General features: G+C 44.0%; 1 protein-coding gene across 1 annotated transcript in view; it reads right to left on the bottom strand.

Annotated features, from left to right (window-relative positions):
- Window positions 1-957: 957 nt before the first annotated feature.
- LOC103356344 (dihydropyridine-sensitive L-type skeletal muscle calcium channel subunit alpha-1) overlaps window positions 958-19526 on the bottom strand; it is a 98569-nt gene continuing 80000 nt past the window's right edge. The window contains exons 38-43 of the mRNA XM_008280448.1: window positions 18407-18509; window positions 17990-18091; window positions 8662-8792; window positions 6989-7099; window positions 5991-6127; window positions 958-1795 (exon numbers count right to left, since the gene is read on the bottom strand). Coding sequence (XP_008278670.1) covers window positions 1786-1795; window positions 5991-6127; window positions 6989-7099; window positions 8662-8792; window positions 17990-18091; window positions 18407-18509 — 594 coding nt within the window. The 3' untranslated portion in view covers window positions 958-1785. The remainder of the gene's footprint in view (window positions 1796-5990; window positions 6128-6988; window positions 7100-8661; window positions 8793-17989; window positions 18092-18406; window positions 18510-19526) is intronic.

Below are 19526 nucleotides of genomic sequence, written 5' to 3'. Positions count from 1 at the left end.
GATTAACAGGTAGCTGTTGTCTTTGAAAATTTGTTTGCACACCTGTGAGGACACCGGTTGTCCTACGTCAAGATGGCCGCACCGTTTGGAGGAAAGACTTAAAATAATCTTCTTTCCCTTTTATATGCTTACATTTTTTATGTTTGTTGGTACACATTCTGATCCAAGTGGAATTACATGCGGTGAATTATGCTAACTTGACTGATTGCTTCATTTCCCCTTTAAGCTCTGTTCTAGTTTTTGCCTTGCTTGTTGTTCTTTTTTTCGAGTTCTCCATGTCACTTCCCGTCTGGATTTCCTGCCTTTTGCTGAAGGCAATTCCTTGCACACCTCAAGCTGGTTCCACTGACCACTCTCCCGTTCATGACTGCCAGCTAAGTAGAACGTCTTGTAGGATGCTGTATTCAATGTGTTGATTTTACTCTTGGATAGCTTATTTAGTGGTGGTGGACTTTTCAGTTGTACTTATTTTGTGTCGCTCACATTTGAAAATCAGTAGTGTTGTGCAGTTTTCGCGCAGCTTGACACTTTGTCTTTGTTAATTGTTGTACCCTATGCGCGTTTTCTGCCCTGTAGTTAGTTTTTCCTGCTTCGTTCTGTGTGCATGTGCATTATCTCTGGTAACTCCCCTGTCCTTGAAAACTTTCATAGCCTTATACTCCTTGATCCTGGTCAGTTCCCTGCTCCTAGTTCCCTTGTATTTATTCCCCCAGTTCTCCCCTTCGGTAATTGCATCTCTCTTGTATAAAATATGGTATTCATAAACTGTTAAACCTTTAATTGTATGCTGTGTTCTCTGTCTGCACATGGATCCCTGAATTCCCCATGACACAAACGGACTGACCAACAGATCTAATTGTCTTAGGGTTAGGGTGTTCAGGCAATGCGTATGTGTAAATGTCAAGTGGCATTCAAAGGCAGGTAACTAGTAGCTGCAAAAGGCACAGACAATGAACGTATTGTTTGATGGAATGAAGTGTATTAGATTTGTAAGCACAAGAACACTTCAAAATACTCCACAATGAACACCAAAGAAACCTAGTTCATGTATTTTTTGATGTGAATTACATGTGCTTTTGCAGACAAATTGCTCTAATGTGAATTTTTATTAAAATATCACATCAATGTGAGTTCTACACTTATGTCAGTTAATGTTCAAGCCTTGTGAGATCTGACACCATGTGTAGTAAATGAGTGATTAACTCTACCTAGCTTGATCCAGATGTTGTTCCTTTAGATGTTGCCAGAAACCAAAAAGGCCTAAAGGAAGTGAATACTGGACAGAAACACAGTCCCATATGAAGACTGATGTTGCACTGTGTCAGCTAAACATATGTGGCAACAAGGGTTCATTGGCTAACACGTCGATATCGGGTTTACAAGTTCTAAAAAAGAATGAAACTAAGCAATTCAATGTCAAGTACATCCATAGATTCAAATACACAGACAGCATACACAGACTGAAAAGTTTAAATTAGAACTTCCATGAGATATTTTGTATGCAATAAATACATTTCGAGTAACTGTTTTTTTTTTTTTTTTTTTTTTATTTTGACAAAATGATGGCAAGAAAATAAAACCTGTATAATAATTATAAATTTGTGGTTTAATATTTCCTCCTGGCCCAAAGTCTATACTGAGCACAAGTGGGGTTCATCACAGTTCACACAGTCTTTGCATGAGTTGAAAAGCTCCTCTCCTCTCCATTTGCTTGAAGTCAAAGGTCAGTCTTTTGAAGTACTCACACAGACATCCATGATGAAGGCCAATTTTTCCAAAGCACTGTTAATATTGACTGTGAAAAGAAAGTGAGAAGAATGAAACAGTGTTAAAAACCTTAGTTTAAGAAAAACAAACTTAAGTAAATCTCTATTACGTAAAGAATGGACATTACACATCATAAAAGGACACTGTCTCTAGTTTAGTTACAACTAGCAATGTTTACTGCATCCCACTGAAAATAGACCCTCAGCGGAATTCAAATCAGTAATGCTGTGGTAATAGGACAGGAGAGTTTGTTTTGGAAATCACACTAAAACTAATGACTGATGATAAAAAAAAAAAAAAAAGACACTTTATTGCTTCAAAGGAAATTTGTCTTGGGCAATAGTGTGACAGTACAGCTGCAACATCGCAACATAGAACTGAACATACAATGAAGACAATACAATACAATACAATAACAAAAAAATAAAATCAACCCTGCTGCCCAGAGTGCACAGTAGAACATGTGTCATACATAGTCCAGTCATGTCCAATGGCCTGTAAATGAACAGTACCAAAGTAGTACCCATCAGACGGCAAAGTAGCACCTGACATGATCTCTGTGTTTGGCTCCATCTAGTGGAGCACCTTTGTATTACCTCTACTTTCCGGTGCAACAAGCCAGAGGGACAAGTGACCAGGTGTTCGGAGTTACAATTAGCCAATTCCTCCAGCTGTGGCGAGGCATGGCTTGCCATTCTCTCTACAGACCTTCACGCAGTATTTAAGATGCCAGCAAGCCACAAGTTGACGCCGAATTCATTGTAAAACACACTTTTCGCAGCGCTCGCTGCCTTCTGAGAGCCACCATTCATCCCCAACTTCTCACCGTTGGATTCTACTGACTCCAGCTTTCCATATTCTCCGTGTCCCTCCACTGGTCATCTGGTTCATCTCCGTCTCCTCTGGTTCCCCCTCCCTAACATTTAGTGTTGTGGTTTAACCAGTCTCTCGCCTACTCAATCAGTAGTGTTAATATTAGGTTTGTGTTCCTCGCAGTAAGTTTGATTAGTAATTTGTTAAACTAGTTTGTCATCCTTTAGAGGACATTTTGGTAATTCTCCTTTCATAAGTATTCTTTAGTGGTAGTTTATATTACCGATTTGTTTGATTCTTTGGTTCACATTTGTATTGTGTATAAATATTATTTATTGATTCCAACTGTTTGGTGATCGTGTCATTTGTCTGCGCTTGAGCCTGTGTTTGAAACTGTGACAGCGCCACTGTCTAACTCTTAACTCTTATAGACCAACTTTTGAACTGCAATAGACTTGTGGTGTCACAGTGTGGTTCTTAGACTACTTGGTCACTCTACAGACAGGTACTCAAGGGAGCATGTGAGCATGACCATAAAAGCTTGGAATGTGAACAGACTCTTCAGGACTGCTTTGGTAGCACAGACTGGGGAATGTTTAGATCTGCAGCTCAGAGAGGAGACAGTTTCGTGGCTCTGGAGGAGTATGCTGCTGCTGTGACTATCAGGGAATGGGATTTTGGGCTGTGTTCGTGTTCTCCTGCAGGTTCCATCAAAGGGTGTCCTGAGAACTCCTGCTCTGCTGAGGCTTGTTCCCTGCAGGTGTCTTTTCCAAGTGCTTCCTTCCGAGTGTTCGAGTAATTGTTTCTTTCCTTTTCCAAAGATTTTTCATGGCTCCATTGTCCATCTCGTCCCTCATCATGGGAAATGTGAGGTCTCTTCCTAAAGGGATGAAGAGCTAACAGCACTGACCCGGCTGCAGTGGGAGTATCAGGAGTGCAGCCTTATGTTGTTTACGGAGTCATGGCTGAACGAACTCACTCCGAACTCACTCGTACGTTTGGACAGATTTCACCTGGTCAGAGTGGACCGGAGCTGGAGGGAGCGTGGGAAGAAGAAAGGCTGGGGACTCGCCATGTATGTGAATGAGAGATGGTGTAATGATAGCACGTTAGCGTTAAAGAGCGGCGCTGCACGAAGGATGTTGAACTGCTGGCGGTTGGTTTGCGTCCGTTTTATCTGCCGAGGGAGTTTTCACACGTCCTGGTGATTACAGTTTAAATCCCCCCCTTGGCTGATGCTGCTGCGACCTGTGAACTCATCCATAGTTCAGTGTCCCAGCTGCAAACATCACACCCTCAGTCTCTGATCATCATCTCAGGAGACTTTAATCATACATCTCTCTCTACCACTCTCCCCACATTCAGCCAGCATGTGGACGGCCCAACCAGAGACGGTGGGGCCTTGGACCCCCTGTGTGCAGACACCGGGGATGCATATTAATGATGTTCTTGTACTTTCTTTCTAGATTTTTGGATGCTGCTGTGGTGTGTAAATTTCCCTTAATCAATAAAAATTATTCTATGCTGTGAATGCTGTGCTTCACAATGTTTTCACGCACCTCACGGGGAAAGACACGTATGTGAGGATGCTGTTTGTTGGATAAAGCTCAGCATTTCATGGGGTCATCCCTCTGAGGTTGTGTGAGAAGCTCCTCCTCTGACACCATCCCTCTGTACCTGGGTGCTAGATTTTCTCTCTGACAGATCTCAGTCAGTCAGAGTTGAGGGCCGATCATCTTGTATCAGAAAGTTAAGCACAGGTTGCCTCCAAGGCTGTGTGCTGAGTCAAGTGCTCTACTTCCTCTTCACCTATGACTGAGTGGTCACCAGGGGGGTGGAGATGGACTACAGGGCTGAGGTGGCCAGGCTAGTGACATGCTGTCAGGGAAAGAAATCTTTCAAATCAAATCCGGTTTATCATTTTGCTGTACAGACAAGATGAGAGAGCGTTTCTTCAGGATCCTTTGATTAGTAAGTTTTGCAGAATGAACATCTGGTATAGGCAAGACACCAAACATTCACTCTCGCTCTCTCCTGAAGGGGGTCCATGCGTGCCGATGTGATGTTGAACATGGTGAACCTCTTCAGGTCCTGGTAGGTCTTCAGGGACACAAAGACACACACGATGGTTTGACGATGGTGAAGCCGCAGATGCTGCCCAGAGCTAGCTGTCTGTCTGTTCGCCCAGAATAATGTCGTCCCCTCCAGCTGTATGGCCGTCTGGGATGTTGTCATGGAGCCATGTTTCTGTTGAAGCAGTCTCTCCATCTCTGCGAGTTTCTCTCAGCAAACATAGCTCGTTCAGTTTGTTATTGAGGGAGCGGACATTGGAGAGTAGGAGGACGGTCCTGCTGGTCTGGAGGGGTTAGCCTTTAGCTTAGCATGGATCCTGCTGGTCTGGAGGGGTTAGCCTTTAGCCTAGCATGGATCCTGGCTCTCTTCCCCTCCTTTGTTTACGTTCGTACCGTTTCTGCTTCTCTCTTGGGTAACTGCCGGCATAGTCTCCAATCAGACTCCGTGTTGGTGTAGTATGTCCACATCACAACCAATTGCCGCAATTCCAGCGCTGTTCACTGTCCTGATGTTCAGCAAAATCTCCCGGCTGCAAGTTTTGCGGAATGAACGTCTGGAATAGGCAAGACACTCAAAACATTCACTTTCATTGTCTCCTGAAGAGGCTGCTGCGTCTATGTGTGCCGCCATCACCATGGCAACCTCCGTGAACACAAACAAAACCAAGGAGATGATTGTTGACCTGAGGAGGAGCGAGGTGCTGCATTCTCGCATTTACATTGGTGAGACTGAGGTGGAGAGGGTAAAAACATTTAAATTCCTGAAATGGGGATATCGGGTACAATTTTAGAATTTTATTTATTTTTTTATCTTACCTTCATTTTATGGGGCACATAATATAAAGACATGGCCTTGAATGTCTTCCTAAGTTAGTATACTAAACTTGTGTCTTTTTGTGCATTTTCAGCTATACAGAGCTTTTTGGAAAATGCGACCTTTGACCTCTGTAGCAGTCACCACTGCATGTATTGACCCCAAACCTGAATTACTCTGAGAAAGGACCATACCAAAGTCATATCTGAAGTTATAGGTTTGGAGACACACACTCACGGCAACTTTGGATTGTTGGGTTCTCTATTAAAAATTAGTAAGGTCCTACCTTACTATGTGAAGTGCTATGAGATGACATATGTTGTGAATGAGTACTATATAGATAAAATGGAATTACATTTAAACTGAAAGCCAATACAACAGCTGGAACAGAAATCCTGCTAAATTGTGTATCATGTTGAACTGTGACAACATGATTCATTATTACTTAAATGCACTAATGACCCAAAGATACAAAATATCTGAATAAATTGGGCAATATGTTCGTATAGTAAGAGCACACATACCTGTGACTTGTGTTGCTGTTGGTAATGGCTCCTTCTGCCATCTGCAGGGGGCGCTGGCTAGTGGCCTGACTTGCACTGGCAAGATCACTTCCTTCAGCAAAAGGGTCTGAGTGGTTTCCAAAAAGACTACCTTGTCTCTGTTTTAGAGAAAATAGCACAGTTATTGTGGGCTATATTCATAGTTGAAATATACTGTTTTTCCTATCCGCCAGCAAAAAAAACATTACACATTATATCAATTAACCAAAACGTACTGAATGCTTACAGATAAAGTGAAAGAGGTCCACAATAATGGCACATGTCTTTAGGGTTAAAAAACTTTGCCTTGTAATGCCCATGCCTCTGCAGGTCAGAGCTGACACCTCCTGATGGAGCGACAGTTTAATATGCAGGTGTGACTTTAGCTCATTAGTCTATTTGTATCACACCTTTCTTTTTTTATTTATCGCCGTGTATTTTATTTATCAAAAAAAATTTAAAAAAATTCACTGGCCAACTGATGTAGTTGTTGTGTGTCAGAGAGCAATGAATTCTAAATATTTAGAAAGAAAAAAAAGACAGACACATATAGGAAGTTATTAATGTAATTATTGTAAAGTAGTTGTTCAGAACATAAGGATACCTTGCATGGACTGGTGTTATGGCATGTACTTTATCACAGCCTGATTAGATGTGCCAATTAGTCTCCTACCATGGTCTGTCCATCCATCTTTCTACCTAAGAGCACTAAAATACAGTACATTCCCTTATTTTGTTATAGTCTACAAAAGTGATAGTTTGTATGTTTGGTTCACTGATTTTATAAAACATAAACATTCATAGTTGAGTTTTAAAATATCACTCATGAGGTGGGAGGGAACTGGAGCTGTGTGGGATGCTGTTCAGTGCTGTAGGGGAGTGTTTGTTAATTGTTTTCTCACAAGTTTTCTTGGACTACTGCTTGAGTAAATACAAGAAAAAGTCGCTGGGCTGTTTGTAAAAATGGTCAGTTTTATTACCCTTAGGATGCCCTCTACTCCTCGGTCCATCTCTTCTTCTGTGATTAGGTCTCCAGAGATGGTCCTATGTAGCTCTGGAGCTGCCTCCTCCTCAATATTCCTCAGTCCTGCCTAATGGACACAGATGAGGACATGGTTAGAGAAAGACATTCATCCATCCATTATCTACACACCGCTTCATCCTCACTAGGGTCGCGGGGGGCTGGAGCCTATCCCAGCTGACTTAGGGTGAAGGCAGGGGACACCCTGGACAGGTCACCAGTCTATCACAGGGCTACACTTAGAGACAGACAACCAAGCACACTCATATTCATACCTACAGACAATTTAGAATCACCAATTAACCTCAACATGTTTTTGGACCTTGTGGGAGGAACCCAGAGAGAACCCAGGCTGCACGGGGAGAACATATAAACTCCACGCAGAAAGAACCGCGAACCGGCGACCTTCTCGCTGCGAGGCAACAGTGCTACCAACTGCACCACCTAGCAGCCCGGTTAGAGAAGACACTGTTATAAAACTCCTTCAGCACTAATTAAGTGCACATATTCACAGGGGACAGGGGCTGGTTCAGAAAATTCATGCTTAGATGACAGTGAACATATCATTAATGTATCCTAGAGTCATAGGGTGCTTCGGGTCATTCATCATGAGACACTCTCCCACGACACCAAGCTGATCAGGCTGCACCTTGTGTTCAGGTAGTGTCTCCCCACAGGTCTCCTCTCCTCATCTGGAGCAATCTCAAGAATCTGTTTGCTTCCTCGATGATGTTCTTGATAGCTCTGCTCGAGGCCACTCTCGTGATGCCAAGTTGGTTTAAAGTTTTCTAGAGTGACTGCCCCACAAATGCTTTGCATCAATGTTTGTTTGGCAGACATGCAGTAGCACAGTTAGTTTGGAAGCCCTTGGTAGTGTTGCTGTGACAAAACAGCAGTGTCTGTGGCAGCTGGGCTTGTCGCAGATTCCTTAAGCCGAAGAATCTCTGTTGGGCCTTTTTAACCAAGTGTGAAATGATGTAGGTCCAGCTGTCAACTGTTTTGAAATATATGAAATATATAGGCTTAAACATAAACTGCTACGCCATGTGTTTGGAGGGCGATCTTATAACAGTTTAGTTCTTTGTGATATAAATTCCACAAGATGGTTAGAAACATTCTTCTGAGATTCAATAGACTGTTGCTGGCTGCTCTGGCTGCTCAAAACTAACACAGCAGCATTATTGTTGATCACAGTGACATGGTGAGAGAGTGATATCAATGTCTGTGGACAACACACAAACACCAGCACACATACGTGGCTAGGCTCAGGCATATCATGCTTAAACATCTGTAAATTACTTTGCTTACTGATGAATATGTGTATGCAGTAGTCAGTTTGGTCATTTTGGCTTGTGTGTGTGTGTGTGTGTGTGTGTGTGTGTGTGTGTGTGTGTGTGTGTGTGTGTGTGAGAGAGAGAGAGAGAGAGAGAGAGAGAGAGAGAGAGATGTTTCTGATATTTAGGATTCTATAGAACTATCATGTCAACCATCAGCTATCAACTATCACTGCAGAATAAAAGCAAACAAAACTGATGGAATTGGTGTTTTTACTATTAATTAAATCAAATCTAATTAAATGGACTGCAATCAATGAATAATTAAATGATTATCTTTCAACTATTAACTGCTTACCTGTATCTCATGAGAAGCACTTTTCTTAGTGGGACCATAGCCATAGTACTCTTCTTGTCGTTTCTTCAATTTTCTGAAATAATCCTGGATTAGGAAAGTGGCATAGAACTTTCCCACTGTCACCTCATCATCTGTTAAAACAAACAACCCTGCAAGGTTAACAGCTGGAATTGCAAGACAGATTAAATCCCAGATTAACAAGAAAGGTAACAAAGAGACTGAACAAGACCAAGAAACACAGGGTAAGGAACAATATCAAGCTTACACTACCGGACGGGGCCACACACTGGTTTAACAGTGAACACTAGGGGCGGCTGTGACTAAGGCGGTAGAGTGAGTCGGTCAATGATTGGAAGGTTCGCGGTTCAATTCCACCCTGTCACGTGTCATGGTCGTTGTGTCCTTTGGCAAGCATCCACCTTGCCTGGTGTGAATGCGTATGAATGGATTGTTTGAGGTGGTGGTCGGAGGGGCCGTAGGAATGGTAGCCACGCCTCTGTCAGTCTGCCCCAGGGCAGCTGTGGTTACAATCATAGCTACCACCATCAGAGTGAATGTGTGTGAATGAATAATTGACAGTGTAAAGCATCTTTGAGTGTCTAGAAAAGCACTATATAAATCTAATCAATTGTTATTATTAACACAATTACATACAAAGCTAATGGCTGAGCTCGGAATTAACTGCCAAGTTGGGGTAGGGAGAGAGGAGTTGGGAAATATGTGGGCCAGGGAGGTGTGGGGGGATAGAATCCGGAAGGCTTGTGAAGGCAAGGACATGCTGAAGATCCAGATGGCTAATCCAAGGGCAGGTATTGGGATAATACTGGATGTGGCGGAGGTGTGTGTTTAGGAGGATTCGCTTCCAGGTCCTGTCACAGTGGAGTAGGAAGGCTTGAATTGAGGAAACAGCAACCTCCTGCTCCTGGGAGGGAGAAAACGGGGGCTGATTCTCCAGAGAGCATTGGAAAGGGGGCAGCCTAGAAAAAGAACAAGTGACAGTATTGTGCACATATTCCATTGCATAGGCAATGCAGTGGGGAGCTGTTTCTCACTCCTGGTTTACCTGCTCTGGGTATTGGACTGAGGATGGTATTCAGAGGACAAGCTGGCGAAGAACACAAGGCTTTCCTCCATAGTTGGGAGGAGAACTGCATCCACTTGACCAAGACGATGATATTCCAAACTTTTCACAAGGCATTCCCACTGACATTATGCCAGCAATCTCTCTAGCAGAGTAGAGTTTAGGCAAGACTAAAAATGGGAAGACTTTGAGAAACAATTATCTGAGAATGACAATGATAAATTTGGTGATAAAGTCCAAGGTGATATGAAACTATGATTGCTGAGGAGTGGGTAAAGGGTGCAGGAGTCCAGAGCTGTGCTGGTTAAAAGGTTTATTCCTGCCACAGACAGGGGAGATGGCAACAAACTCTCTGGTATTTTTTATCCATGGTAGGCCTTACCAAGGTCTTTGAGAGGAGAATGCAGAGGGGTCAAGTTTGTTGTCGGTTTGGGAGCATTGGGACAGCACTGCCTCCACTCCTGTGTTAGAGGCATCCACCTTCACAACAAATTGGAGCACCAGTTCAGCCTGAGTGGCGAGGTGACATTCTTGTAGTCTCTGATGAATCTGTGGTAGAGTTGGCAAATACCAGGAAACATTAAAGCTGTTTCTGGTTTTGTGATTGAGGTGAATCCTTGACAGTGAATATAACTTGGTGGGGTCCATCCTCACCTAGCCCCTTACCAATAATGCAACCCAGGAAGGAAATGATGGACACGTGGAACTCATATTTCTCTGCCTTGATGACCAGCTTCTTTTTAATGCGTTTTTCACATCCTGACAGAGATGTAGAATGTGTTCTTTAGGGGTGCAGGAGTAGATTAGGGTATGACCCTTAAGATGCCATTCACTGCTTCGTCCATCCTTTCTTTAGTGATTAAGTCTCCAGAGATGGTCCTATGCAGCTCTGAAACTGCCTCCTTCTCAATGTTCCTCAGTCCTGCCTGCCAGGGCGGCTCAAGCTTAGATGATAGAGTGGGTTGTCTGCTAATCACTAGCTTGGCAGTTCGATCCCCCACCATGCAGTCAAGATTTAGAGTACATCATAGCACACAAACAGCACTGGTGAAATTCACCAATGATTTTCTCATAATCTCAGACAGCAGACTCATCTCTAAGCTTGTTCTGCTAGATCTCTGTCCAGTGTTTCCTCTACATTCATTTAGGAGTGGCGGGTCGCCATTCCTAAATCCTAGCCACCGCTCCTTCAATTTTAAAATTTTTTTTTATTTTTATTGTCGCAAATTCACCACCGCCGCATGTCTCCACCTTCACAGCAGAGTCCTGCACTGGGTCAGGTGAGTACTAAGGTAAACAGCAGATAACTGTTTTGCTCAGTATCTACTCTTTCTTTAATTACTCGTGAGAGCGCAGAGAGTGACATCATGTCCAGCACCAGGCTCCAGGTCAGAGAGCCAGAGGAGGGTCATCTTAGAGAATGGGGCAGTGACTTACTGGAGAAAAGGTGGATTTATTAGTTTATGATAAGTCAGAATAGATTTTACAAGTCAAATAGACATTCGCAAAATATTGATGCCCAGCTAACGTTAGGCAACATATCGGTATCTTAAGTTAATTGGGCCCACTGCCAACTCAGTGTCGCTAACGTGAGTAAACTAACTGAGAGCATTAAGCTAACATCTACAGGCCATGATGGAACTGCTGACTGCATCTTCAGATGAGCCTGTTCAAATGTTTCTCTAAGAAGAGAAAAACACCTGATGAAGATGATGCTAGTCAGGTATCGTTAGCTTTTTACTGCCTCATAAATGATGATGGTTAGGTAAAAATTACTGATCACACTTGTGATCAGATGTGATGTGAGTGTAAATGATCTAACGTTAATGTTTTATGTAATCGTATAAGACAAGTAACATTAGACAGGGAGGAGCAATGGACACAGCAGACATTTAATAATATATTATCAGACACAAACTAGAAACCATTTTAAATGATTAGGGTGTCGGAAAATGAGAGAAACAATCTCATATTGTTTTTATTTGTAAGTGCATACTGACTAGAGAAACAGGCTGCAGGGGATCAGCCTACAGCCTGTCTGCTGCTGAGCCTCTCTGAGAATTTCCCTACAACAGAGTCTTAGAGCTCTTTTATTTAAAAAACAAAAAACAAAAACAAAACAGAAAAATTAATTGTTTTGAGCCTGGGTGCAAACTTTGTCACTGATTCTACAGCCCCATCAAGAAATTGTTATTTATTGCTTTTATTTTCATTTATTTGACTGTATTGTTTTCTTTTTTATTCTTTGAATTTTTACATTCAGCCTTTAAAAAGCCATTTTCAACTGGACATTCAATAAATAGGTTGTAAAAGTATAATCTGCTGTCAAATGTCATTTGTTTACACCGCCACGGCTCCCGGACAGCCTGCTGAAAAAAATCCTAGAGGAAACATTGCAGTCCTTCATTTGACACTGTTGATCTCAACTGTTGATTGCATATAAAGATGGACAAACCCTCTTGAGATGTTACCCATAGGTTTTTCTAAGAGTGGTTTTGAGGCTCAGTGTGTTGACTTTGCCCACCTCTATCTTGGTGTTGCCTGACACCTACGAACTTCTGGCTAATTTGGAAATGAGAAAAGAAGTGGAAAGTCTCTGGAGCTAAAGTAGGTCGTGCAAATGTTTCTAGGCCACAGACTACCCTATGGCAGTACCCACTTGTCACAAAGTTTAAAAGCCAATTACAATTTAAACATTTGACGTATATACAAGTGGAGCTCCACATGGTTCTGTGCTAAATCCTATCCTTTTCATCTTGTATGTGCTTTCCTTAAGCAATACTATTCTAAAGACTGCATAAACATTCAGTGCTATGCAGATGACACCCAGATATTCCCATTAATAAAGCAAAAGAGAAACAAATCAGTTTGTTAAACTACAAGCCTTTCTGGACTGATTGAAACTGCTGAAGTGAGCAAACTGACAGGGATCAGCAAGAGCAGTCATATTTTTCCCATAATGCCTCTTCATTGGTTTTTCTGTAAAATTTAGAATAGAATTTGACATACCATGGCTGTTGTTCAATATGTGTACTTGTCCATACTTGCATTTTTGTGGACTTGTGAAACACCATCAGTTAAAGCCCAAGTACTGTTCCAATTCAAAGTACCTATGTGGCCAAGTACAGATGAAATGCCCAGATGTGTTCTTGCTCCGCCCACATTATCGAGGATGCATCAGGACCAGACTTGTGTGGACTTGGGAGAGAGGAGTATCCCATAATGCATTTTGTGCCAACCAGCGGCAAAAGCCAAGGAGAAACTTTCAAATTTAATAGAAGTTTTTTGTAAATGCTACTGTTATTGTGAAAGAAAACGTCGTTTTAAGAGTATTTTCGATGAGAATGTAGTTGTATAAACATCGAATCTGTGGTCAATGGATTAAGACAAAGTCTGCTTAAAAATCTGCTCCAGCAGCTTTGGCGACGTGACTGTCCTGGTTTGACAGTTTGTCAGCGGTCGCAGTAGCCACTGAGAGCAGCCTTATCTCGGCAAGACAAAATCTGATGGATCTGTTTTTCACTGTTCACAGTCAAATCGATTTGAAAGAAGCTAAAGTTAATGTTGATAACTGTTGTACTTGATCGCTGCCTTTGCACCTCTGAATTATTTTCTTGTCTTCATTGCCTGTAGTACAACTTAGTTAAATTTTTATGACTGTACTTGTGCATTAAAAATAATATATAAGCAATATTTCATTGGAATGACAGCTGGATAAACCCAGGTCCTCACTGACTGCTGGGAGACTCCACAGAATATTAGCAGCTTAAGTAAAGCTTAAGTATTTTTGCAATTAAAATTTTTTCAGTTGTATTTCAAAGATGAATTGTCTGATATGAATTATTGAGGTCAGAATTAAGTTTTCCTCTAACATCTGACCTGTTTGGTCAGACAATGTCTATGCTTGAAAAGGTTTCTGTTTTATTACTTGAAAGGCAGAGTAAGAGCTCATCTCCCTTTGGGTTCTGAGAGAAACAGGCCTTTTGTGTACATAGAAAAAGTCGTAGATCTTTAACTTCAGCTCATGCAAAAAGGGGAGCAAAAACAAAAGTGTTACGTTTATATCTTTGTTCAGTGTATATACATCATTAATTACTGGACAAATAGATGTTTTCACTGTACGGAAAATCTGACTATATGAGCTGAGGTGGTGACATTATCAAGTACGCTTCTGTTCCAACTGCACATGAACTGCGATGCATTCTCCCGTCCTCATGAGTCTGCACTGTAAGTACTAAATGATCAAACTCAGGAAAACTGTAGAATCAGAGGCAGAGCCTTTTTTTCTGGCTTTTGTCTTGATGAACCAAATCCCAGTTGAGGCTGGAGGCCAGACACCCTCTCCTACTTTAAGATTAGTGTTATGTGGGTAGTGGGGCCAGCATAAATCAAACACTGAACCTAGGATAGTGGGTCTGTGTTTCTTGTGGGACTATTCTGTGGGACAGAAATTACTTATTACTTATTAGTCTGATTTTTTGTATCATTGTTTTTTTTCCCTTATAGTCACACCTTAGTAAGCTTTAGGCAACTAAACTACTTAGATTCATGCACCAAAACTACTGGGTTAGGTTTAGGGAAACACATTTGGAAAGTATGCACCTCCATTTTCTTGTTTACTATGCAAATAAATCCCACCCCACCCAATTAATACCCAATATATATTTCATGGGAGTGACTATTGCATGTATGAATTTTGTGTCTTCTTTCCCCCATAGTTTGTGCTTTGTCCTCTCTTTTTTCCCCCCTCTAATTGTCTGTTTCTGCACACAAATCTCTGGTTCTGGAGCTGTATGTTTTTGCTCTGTGGTTACTGGCTAGACCAAGATGCTCAGTGTTTATTGGTTGTTATTTTTTTATGCTGATTTCTCTCTTCTTTCTCTTACCCCAACCAGTCAAGGCAGATGGCTTACACTTGGTCTGGTTTTTGTCTAAGGTCCCAGTCATGGAAGATTGTCTTCCCCATTGTGGGGTAAATGTTAACTTAACCCTATTCAGGACTTTTTGGGTCTTTTGGAACCCAGGCCATTTTGTGTAGGTGACAGGTATTGTTTTTTTTTTGTTTGTTTTTTTTTTTAAGATTTCTTTTTATTTTTTAATTTAAAAACAGGGACATTTGTGGAATTGCATTTGTTGAATGATATATCTATTCAGTGTAGATCAGAGAGACATCAGCACAATTTCTGCTAGGTCTTTCTGCTTTCACAAAAATATACTTGAAGTAACTGCACACTGCCACTTTTTTCCCAATTTGTCTTAAATAATGTATAGACCTCAGGTAAGTGAGGTGAACCATTTGTGATTGAGAGATTGCCAAGTTCCATCCATCTTCTCCCGCTTATCCGGAGTCGGGTCACGGAGCCAGCAGCCTTAGCAAAGCCGCCCAGACTTCCCAATCCGCACACACCTCCCCCAGCTCTTCCGGGGGGACCCCTAGGCGTTCCCAGGCCAGCTGGGAGACATAGTCCCTCCAGCGTGTCCTGGGTTTTCCCCAAGGACGCGCTGGAACACCTCCCCAGGGAGGCGTCCAGGAGGCATCCGGAAAAGATGCCCGAGCCACCTCAACTGGCTCCTTTCGATGTGGAGGAGCAGTGGCTCTACTCCGAGCTCCTCCCGCGTGACTGAGCTCCTCACCCTATCTCTAAGGGAGCGCCCAGCCACCCTGCGGAGGAAACTCATTTCGGCCGCTTGTATCCGCGATCTTGTTCTTTCGGTCATTACCCAGATCTCATGACCATAGGTGAGGGTTGGGACGTAGATTGATCGGTAAATCGAGAGCTTTGCTCCCTTGCTCAGCTCTCTCTTCACCACGATGGTCCGGTACAGCGACCGCAATACTGCAGATGCTGCACCGATCCGTCTGTCAATCTCACGTTCCATCCGCCCCTCACTCGTGAACAAGACCTTGAGATACTTGAACTCCTCCACTTGAGGCAAGGAGTCTCCACCGACCCGGAGAGGGCAAGCCACCTTTTTCCAGTCGAGAACCATGGCCTCGGGTTTGGAGGTGCTGATCCTCATCCCGCTCGCCTCACACTCGGCTGCAAACCGCCCCAGTGCATGCTGAAGGTCCTGGTTTGATGAAGCCAACAGAACAACATCATCTGCAAACAGCAGAGATGACAATCCAGAGGCACTGTCCCTGACCGCCATGCGATGTTGCAGAGACGTGTCAACCAGGACAATCCCACAACATCCAGAGACTTGAGGTATTCAGGACGGATCTCATCCACCCCCGGAGCTCTGCCACCGAGGAGCTTTCTAAACACCTCCGTGAATTCCGCCCGGGTGATGGATGAGTACGCCTCTGAGTCCACAGTCTCTGCTTCCTCTTCTAAAGACGTGACGGCGGGATTGAGGAGACCCTCTGAGGATTCCTTCTACCACCCAACGACCTCCCCAGTCGAGGTCAGGAGGTCCCCACCTGCACTGTAAACAGTGTTGGTGGAGAGCTGCTTTCCCCTCCTGAGACGGTTTGCCAGAATTTCTTCGAGGCCGACCGATAGTCCTCCTCCATGGCCTCCCCGAACTCCTCCCAGACCCGAGTTTTGGCCTCTGCGACCGCTCGAGCTGCTGCACGCTTGGCCTGCCGGTACCTGTCAGCTGCCTCAGGAGTCCCACAAGCCAAAAATGACAGGTAAGACTCCTTCTTCAGCTTGACGGCATCCCTTGCTTCTGGCTGCCACCACCAGGTTCGGGGATTGCCGCCGCGACAGGCACCAGAGACCTTACGACCACAACTACGAGCGGCCGCAGTGACGATGGAGGAGGAGAACATGGACCACTCAGCCTCCATGTCTCCAGCCTCCCTTGGGATCTGGGAGAAGCTCTCCTGGAGGTGGGTGTTGAAGACCCTGTTGACAGAGGGTTCCGCCAGATGTTCCCAACAGACCCTCACGATACGCTTAGGCCTGCCAGGTCTGGCCAGCTTCTTCCCCTGCCAGCGGATCCAACTTACCACCAGGTGGTGATCGGTGGACAGCTCGGCCCCTCTCTTTACCTGAGTGTCTGAAATACGCGGCCGGAGGTCTGATGATACAACTACAAAGTCGATCATAGACCGCCAGCCTAGGGTGTCCTGGTGCCACGTGCACATGTTGACACCCTTCTGCTCGAACATGGTGTTCGTGATGGACAAACTGTGATTAGTACAGAATTCCAACAACAGAACACCACTCGGGTTCAGATCGGGGAGGCCGTTCCTCTCGATCACCCCTCTCCAAGTCTCTCTGTCGCTGCCCACGTGGGCGTTGAAGTCCCGCAGTAGAACAAAGGAGTCCCCAGTCGGGGCACTATCTAATACCCCTCCCAGGGACTCCAAGAAGGCCGGGTACTCTGCACTGCTGTTGGGCCCGTAGGCCGAGACAACAGTGAGAGACCTGTCCCCAACCCGAAGGCGTAGGGACGCGACCCTCTCGTTCACTGGGGTGAACTCCAACACGTGGCGGCTAAGCTGGGGGGCAATGAGCAGGCCCACTCCAGCCCGCCGTCTCTCCCCGCGGGCAATGCCAGAGAAATGAAGCATCCAGCCTCTCTCTAGGAGTTGGGTTCCAGAGCCCAGGCTGTGCGTGGAGGTGAGGCCGACTATATCTAGCTGATATCGCTCAACCTCCCGCACAATCTCAGGCTCCTTCCCTCCCAGCGAGGTGACGTTCCACGTCCCAACAACCAGAGGCTGTGTATGTGGACCAGGCCGTTGAGGCAACCCACCTCGACCGCCGCCTAGTCCTCTCTGCACCCGACCCCTATGACTCCCTCTGCGGGTGGTGAGTCCACAGGAGGGCAGGCCCATGTCGTCCTTTCTGGCTGAGCCCGGCCGGGCCCCGTGGGCAAAGGCCCGACCACCAGGCGCTCGCATACGAGCCCCAACCCCAGGCCTGGCTCCAGGGTGGGGCCCATACCGGGCAACATCACGGTCCTTGATTTTGTTGTCATCATAGGGGTTTTGGAACTGCTCTTTGTCTGTCCCGTCACCTAGAACCTATTTGCCATGGGTGACCCTACCAGGGGCATGAAGCCCCGGGCAACATAGCTTCTAGGATCATTCGGGCGCACAAACTCCCCCACCACGATAAGGTGGCAGTTCAAAAGGGGAGATTGCCAAGTTTCTTTACAATAACAATTGGCAAGTTCCTTTACAATAAAATAACTACGAGCATGAAGGCAATATATGCATATATATAAAATATATTTATGTGTATGCCTCCTGATGACGCCTTTTTTTTCTTAGCCTTCATTAAAACTGACCTCCAATAGGTGGGATGACTTGATCCAGTAGTTTCATACTGGTACGCTTCCAGATTTTCTTGATAATTGCCCTTAAATCCTCATTGGCTTGTTCAAAATTACCTATGTAACAAAAGAGAAAATGGAACAAGGAAATTACAATCAAAAGACAGATATACCATAATGATGATTTAACAAAATTTCTTAATTCTCTTTGAATTGACATGGACTGTCCCATAAGATACCTCTTTCACATTATCGGACAGTTTTGTTTTATTTTTTACATTTTTTAAAAATAATTTGATACATAGTTTTATGAAATACAAATAAATATGGCTCTTCATTTATTGTTTGTAATGTTGAGTCCATGAAGTAAAGAGATCCCCTGTCTGTAAAATTCATGAGAAAAGACTAAGAAACACGTTGTTAAACACAAACCTTCTGTCTTTATTTTCAGTGCAGTTCTGACCAGGGCAAACAGTGTGGCATTGAAGGTGACTGTTCCATCACTGTTGAGAGGCATGTTCATGGAGACCAATCTCTGGACAAGCAAAACACAAAATACAGGTGTAAAGCTCCAATTGTAGTTCTGCATTGAATCTATGCAGAGCCTTCACTGTAGCATACACAAGGAGGCCATGCTGTTATGTACATTTTTTACTTGTGCACTGGTGTCTTTATCACTCTGCAATCTGTCGAAACACCTTTTAGCAGTGGGTTTTCAATGCCACTGGATTTCAGGTTTTTTGTGTACTTTGTGCAACAGATGTGGAGCTGATCATGTTGGACGTGGAGCAGTTACCATTAATAATAATAATGCTGCTAAAACAGAAGCAAGAGACGAGATCAGAACTAACTGAGTCTGTACACGGCTGGGTAGAGCTATGAAAACACGAAAACAGCATATGGCTTCATTGGCAGAATATTGGCTCTTGCATTATGAGCGAGCCAAATACAGGTCCAGCCTATTACATTAGACATGTAGTTTCACAGAAGCATTATCTTTGTGCAAGTAAATATGCTATGTAAAAATGGCATTTCACTAACAAGGTAGGTTATGTGGCTACACAATGCCTGTGGCCTATCTACAGTCCAGATTTAATGGTGTGAATTAGTCTTAAGATATTCATTGCATGCCAAAGTGTCTCTGGGCAAGACACTGAACCCAAAGCTGCTCCTTGATGGCAGGTGAGCACTTTGGTGTGTAATTGCGTATGTGTGAAGTACCACCAAGGTAGATGTGGCAATCAGTGAAGATCATTTACCATTTTACCGCTCACTCTTTGCCTGAGTGTTGCCCTACATGGCGACTTCTAGCCACCTCCCAAGTGTTTCCTTCGTGTTTCCTCCAAGCCTCCCTTCAGGCCTCTTCCGAGTTTCAGTGAGACCGCCTTTTCTTTGTTGAGGATTCTTCCCGTGTTCCCGCTTTACGTCTGTGCTTCCACCCGCACCAAACCCAAGTCTTCTCCGTGGCTTCCTGGACAATCTGCTCACTACCAGTAACACCCTCGCCTTGTTTTTTCAATCCCATCATTTCACCTCTGTTTCTGCAATAAAC

This window comes from Stegastes partitus, unplaced genomic scaffold (assembly GCF_000690725.1).
Source record: "Stegastes partitus isolate 25-593 unplaced genomic scaffold, Stegastes_partitus-1.0.2 Scaffold194, whole genome shotgun sequence".
Taxonomy (NCBI): domain Eukaryota; kingdom Metazoa; phylum Chordata; class Actinopteri; family Pomacentridae; genus Stegastes; species Stegastes partitus.
The sequence above is the reverse complement of the archived record's forward strand: the minus strand, read 5'-3'. Positions and strand labels throughout refer to the sequence as shown.